General features: G+C 37.1%; 1 protein-coding gene across 2 annotated transcripts in view; it reads left to right on the top strand.

The window, feature by feature from the left end:
• Positions 1 to 269: 269 nt before the first annotated feature.
• Positions 270 to 6,000, top strand: part of ythdf3 (YTH N6-methyladenosine RNA binding protein F3) — a 40,317-nt gene continuing 34,586 nt past the window's right edge. The window contains exons 1-3 of one of the 2 annotated variants that reach the window (XM_080194169.1): positions 270 to 572; positions 834 to 858; positions 5,750 to 5,829. In XM_080194169.1, the coding sequence (XP_080050295.1) occupies positions 549 to 572; positions 834 to 858; positions 5,750 to 5,829 (129 nt within the window). In that variant the 5' untranslated portion in view covers positions 270 to 548. The remainder of the gene's footprint in view (positions 573 to 833; positions 859 to 5,749; positions 5,830 to 6,000) is intronic. The other variant, XM_080194170.1, reaches the window with a different exon arrangement.

The following is a 6,000-nucleotide window of genomic DNA, read 5'->3' as shown; positions in this document are numbered from 1 at the left end:
TTGCGCACTAGCTGCGCACGCGTACATGGGGGTGTCGCAGTGACGGCCTTCCTGTACGGCGTGCATATGCCGGTAGATGGCAGTGTTTGGGACGCAATCCACCTTCTCGGGGGGGGGCGCCCGGCGGGGGAGATGAGGTCCTCCGGCTGCTGGCGCCCCCTGGTCTGGAGGGGTGCACTGTAAACTGGCGTCGCCTCTCTTTCCAATGTCTTCCCCTTTTCTTCAGTTGTCCTTCACGCAGTGACGTCAGGTGCCGGAAGGTCAGAGGCTGCGAACGGAAGTGAGTGTTGGAGCTCTCCGCCATTGTGTATGAGAGAGAGATAATCATCGCACCTTTACAGACACGTACACCCGTTACTGCCGCCGCCGCCGCTTCAGCAAATACAAAGGCCACGGGAAAGCTGCCAACAGATAAGCAGCGGCGTCATCCTCCTCGGATTTACCGGCATTGCCTTAGGCCCGTTGCGGGGAGCGCGGTTTAAACAGAAATCGGCCGAGCCGGAGCCGGAGGCCGAGCCCCCGCCGCCGCTGCTGCTCTTTAATGAAGAATGTCTGCTACCAGCGTGGATCAGGTAATAGACTGGCTGCCAGCTGGAGAGTGAGTGCTGAGTCCGACCACCGCCTCACAGGCCGTCACTCCTCTTTCTCTCGCTGACATTTCCTGTCGTTTGCAATGTTATAACAAGGTGTATTTTTTTTTAAAAAAAGAAAACTTGTTAATATTTAATTCCGAATTTCCATAAGGTACTGACGGGTGTTTTCTTCTTTTTGTGTGTTTTTTGTTTCCTTTTCTTTTGTATTTTTGCTTTCTATTAAACACGGTACTACATCAGAGACCGAAAGGCCAGGGAAGTAAAGGTGAGTTGGTCCGTTACTCAATCTGTTTGATTTCATACAGACTGAGTGCTTTGACTTTTTTGTGTCTTTTTATTTGCTTTGCTAGAGCGCGCTTAACTCGTTTTTCCTAACATCAACACCTCTTATTTCTGAACTCATTAAATCAAACTTTGAAAACTTTTAAATGTTTTCTGCACTTCTGTCAAACTTAACACTTTAGTATCCATACTGCAGGACATGATTTCTAATTCTTGGGACCATTTGCCCTGCAGGGCAAATGAGCTTCCACCTTTTTCTTAACTGAATCAAGTTTAAACTTACATTCACTTATTATATATGAATCTAGAAACAAATAATTTGATCTGAAGTTCATGGTGCTTTACTACATACTTTGGAATTGTTTGCACTTTAAGTCTTCAAATTATTTTCAGTTTTCCCTTGTTTAAGTCTTTGAGTGAAATTATAAAATATATTTCACAATATTGATTCTTTCAATATTGATTTAGCATAATATGCTAATAAGAGAAGCCTGAGGCCTTGATGATTGTTTCTGAAAGCGATATAGTTTTTGTTTGATTTAACATAAATTTACTGACGTGAACAATATTTATTTTGTGAAATGCTTGATACAGTTGGATCATTTTACAGTATTTGAGGCACCCAGTCAAGTGTTTAAAAAAAAGTAGCCAAGCCTTGTGTTTATATGCAAACACATTTAATAATGGAATTTTAGATGCTCTGTCTAAATTATTTGATTGAACTATTGATGACCTGAAGATTAGCAAATCTGCCTGAAGTCTTAAAAGTGCTGACTTGGCTTCAATTTTTGATTGCACAATATTGGGTTGTATTAAATTTGTTGTAGTAGTTATTTTTTCCCTTAATCGCTGATTATCTATATTCTCTGACAATTTATGGCTGTGCATCCAGTGGCATCTGCCTTTAATTAGGCATGTGTGTATAGATTTTTAACCTTTTGTGTGGCTACTTTCTGAAAGTGTGAGCTGAGAATGCTGCAGCAAGGAAAAAAACATCTGGGATCAAAGGACAAGCAACTCTATCCCAACCAATTCATTAGAATATTGTGAAATTGGTTGTTCTAAAATGAGTTAATTGGCAAATCAGGTACAGAAAGAGAAATAGAGAAAAGATTGGATTGAAAGAAAGAAAAAAAACTTACATTTTCAAGTCTCCAACAATTAAAATCTGAAGGATTGAGATTGTCAATTTCAGTAGCATGTTTAGTTATATTGATGTCACTTAATAAATTTTATTGGTGTGGCAGATGGCAAGATACATTTGTGCAAAAATAATGGTGTCTTGGCACATGTTATAGAGCAACGTTTGGTTAATTAGGTTTAGTCACACATCTCACTTTGTCTAAAGTTGCTTTTGCCATTTGCGCATGCAGGATCATAAGCATCATTAGCCTCACTGTTACTTTGACAGAAAAAATTGAGCCATTTTGCTTGCACTGAGAATGAGTCCACAATGGAATTATTTTAGAATTATAAAATGTTTGCAGTTTCTCCAGGAATATCCATTGCCCTCACTGTGCCCATATTATACAATAGCATAAACCCAGTGTGTTGACTGTGCCCACTTTGTGCAATCCAATGAACCCAATGCTTTGTCTGTGCCCACTTTGTGCAATATTATAAATCCAGTGCTTTGACTGTGCCCACATTGTGCAATATTATAAAACCAGTGCTTTGACTGTGTGTCCACTTTGCAACAAAACAAGCTATGTGTAAGAATGTACCAAATTCTGACTTTGTTTCCCTTTGTGCACATTTGCTGAACCTGGCTAATTGTAATGTGTATTCTTTACTGCTTGGCATCTCAAGTGTTTGAGCTGTGACATTTGGATGAAAGGTTTACTGTCTGATTTCCAGCTACAGAAAGGCCTGAAAGCCTCCATGGCTGTTCTAAAGGTTCTTACATTTGCAACCATATGATCTCCACATGGAAATAACAGGTCTGAGTGGAGGAGAGGTGATGTTTGACTCACCGTATGGCCATCTTGTCTGATGTAGCAGAAGCAAAATCTGTAGCTCAATCTTCCTACTAGCTGGTAGAAGATGTGTGTTATAGAAAGAATAATAGCTGATTGAGCATTACATTCTGAACGTTGGATTTCCTAGTCATCAACTGCAGATTTCCTATTAGAATAATCATTACATTAATTGTCCCTGTTCTCGGCCTTAACTGCATTGACGGTTGATATCTACACAAAAACTTATTAAAAAGAGCATTAATTATTTGTCCATCACAATGGAAATTGGCTGTCTGCCTATATGTATAATATGGAAATAGTATGTTTCGTGCAGTGTTGTCCCGCGATGCAGGTATGTTTTATCCACATGCACTAATTTTAGTAGAAAGCACCTTGCATACTTTCATCTGCATTGTTCAAGTGTACTTGCATGTCCCTATTTACTTAGCATACTTCTACCAGTATTTAATAACCAAGCAAAACATTTGCACACTGTTTTTGTCTTCGCATTTATCAACAAATCCAGAAAAGTTGAACTAAATATAAATATTGAGATTGTATGTCTAGTAATGGAATCTATTTCTGTTTTTTAACATTTGCTGATAGAATAGAAATACAATTGGGTATGGCTAGTGGCTAATGTATTGGATAAAACTGTTCTAGTTGACATTTCCTGGCTGCAACACCTCAAGCCTTGTGCTCAAAAAAAAATTGAGTGCCACTTCAAAGAGAAGTATGAAGAAATAAGGCTGAAATCCAAATGATTGCAACTTTTTAATTGACAGCTGCATGAACTTTGGTATCAGTAGCAGGCTCTTAATTGATTCTGAACCAATCCATTTTTAAATTGTTTCTGTTTTGGAGACTCAGACAAACATTACTAGAAGAGTGCAACATGTTTTTATCTTCATAAAGTTTTTAACTTTAACATTGTTAGGAATATTACATGTGCATATACTTCATATTTAAGTGTCATACACTCAACGCAAATTTCTATCACATGAAGTAAGAAAAGAGCAGTGACAGTCATAAGATGCAGATTGTATCTGGTCTCTGAATTGACCAGTGTATTAACATTCCCCATGATTACTTAATTAGACTTTGTAAGCACACCTATTGTTAAATAATGATTTATCTGTTAAATGTTATAATATTCCTGTTGTTTTGGTAAATCATATGGGGATGATTTACTTTTCAGTGAAAAATGGTATATGGATCCATCACATTCTCAACGGAACTGTAACTCTTTTTTTAAAAAATGCTAATTATTACTGGGCACTTCTGACTAGTAGCTGAATTTGTCCACCAAGTTTAGCTATTTGCCAAATTACCTGACCATTTGGCCCTTCAAGACCGATTCTGCTGTTGGTTAAAATTTTCTTGAGTTGAGACCACCTTTCCACTGTATCCCCATATCCTTTAATTCCCTTAGTGCCAAAGCATCTATTGATTTTCTGTCTTGAATATATTCAACAATCAAGCATCCATAGCTCACGGGGATAGAGAATTCCAAGGGTTCACAATTCTTTCAGTGAAGAATTACTTGGTGTTAAATGACTGACCCTTTTACTTTGAGACTGTGATACTGTACTTTATATTCCCTGCCTAGAGAAATCATTTTTTATACTCTACCATGTAATCCTCCCAAGAATTTTGTTTCAAACAAGTCACTTTTCATTCTTCTAAACTCAAAGGATTATAGATCTAGTCTACTCCACCGTTTCTCATACGATAATTCCTTCATCATACCCTCTGAAGCAGCAGAGACCAAAACTACACATGGTATTCTAGCCTTGGCCTCGCCAGTGCCCTGTATAGTTAGTACTTTTGCTCATATTCCTTTTGTAAAGAAAGCTAAATATCATTTGTCATCCTAATTGTTTGCTGTACCTGCATGTTAACTTTCTGTGATTCATATACAAGGGTACCCAGGTTCCTTTGGATGCAAACATTTTCCCAGTTCTGTCACCATTTTGAAATTATATTACATTTTTCTGAAGCACATTGCCATGTTCTTTACGCTTTGCCATGTTCTGTCCCATCTGCCAGGTTCGCACTTTGAGATCTTAGTTTTGTGTTTACTTAACAACTAAACATTGTTATCCCTAATGTGACACACCATGACTCGAGCAGAATAAACTAACTGCCACGTGGTATAAAAATCCTGTCTTTTATAAGGATAAATATTTAACTTGAGCAATGTTTAGGAGATCTAGTATTTATGAAAAATTGTATGTGCCTATGCCGCACTTTGTCTGTTACAATCTCAGAATGCTTACTTTTTCAGAATTGCACATTCCAATCCACATGATTCACTGAACAAATAATTAAAATCTAACCTTAGGCTGTGCAGTTCGGCTTATTTTGGTATTTATGTTGCACCTTAACCAGCAGAATAGTATATTGCATATCACAGTTCAATATTTATGCCCCTGGTAAAACCATGCATCCTTCAATTTAGTGGTTTTTCTCAGGGAATTGGAGGGGTGAAAGTTTAAATATATTAATCATTCAAGATTCTTTCATCTGTTTTGACATGATAGATGATCATTGATAAATTACTGTAATGTAATTATCTTAAGGATCTTTTGGATCCATACCATAGTTTTGTAAAATCATTTAAAATTATATTTTGGGTAGTGTAATGCAATTTTTTTAAAAAGGAAGACCATAATCTGCAACTTATGGACTGTTGAATGTTCTAGTTCTGAATACTAGATATGTCCATGCAGTATGTTCTGAAACTGCGTGTTTATGAACTCATTGGCATTTCATGAGCCACCTATCCTTTTCACCATTGACTCTGGTGGTTGTATCCTGTTACATTGTCCAATATAAAATGAACTTGAAGTTGAATTTTTAAAGGTGACCGCAATGTTTGAAGTGCATTTTCTAATTGAATGTTTTTAATTACAGTTCAGAACGGTTCGATGCATCAAAAAGACACAGTGAATGATGATGATTTTGAACCTTATTTAACCAGCCAGACTAATCAGGTAAGTAACTTTTAATCTTCAATAGCTCCACTGAGCATTGATTTGCTTTGTATACACTTTTTAAAACCAAAAATGTATACAAAAGAATTTTTTCTGTAATTTTTCATAGGTTTGAATTGACGAAGACTAATGTAATAAATATCACTAAATGCAGAGCAGTCAAGCTTTTTT

The sequence above is a fragment of the Carcharhinus amblyrhynchos genome, chromosome 8 (genome assembly GCF_965287045.1).
Source record: "Carcharhinus amblyrhynchos chromosome 8, sCarAmb.v2.hapA, whole genome shotgun sequence".
In the NCBI taxonomy this organism is placed as follows: Eukaryota; Metazoa; Chordata; class Chondrichthyes; order Carcharhiniformes; family Carcharhinidae; genus Carcharhinus; species Carcharhinus amblyrhynchos.
This window is presented reverse-complemented; position numbering and strand designations above follow the sequence as displayed.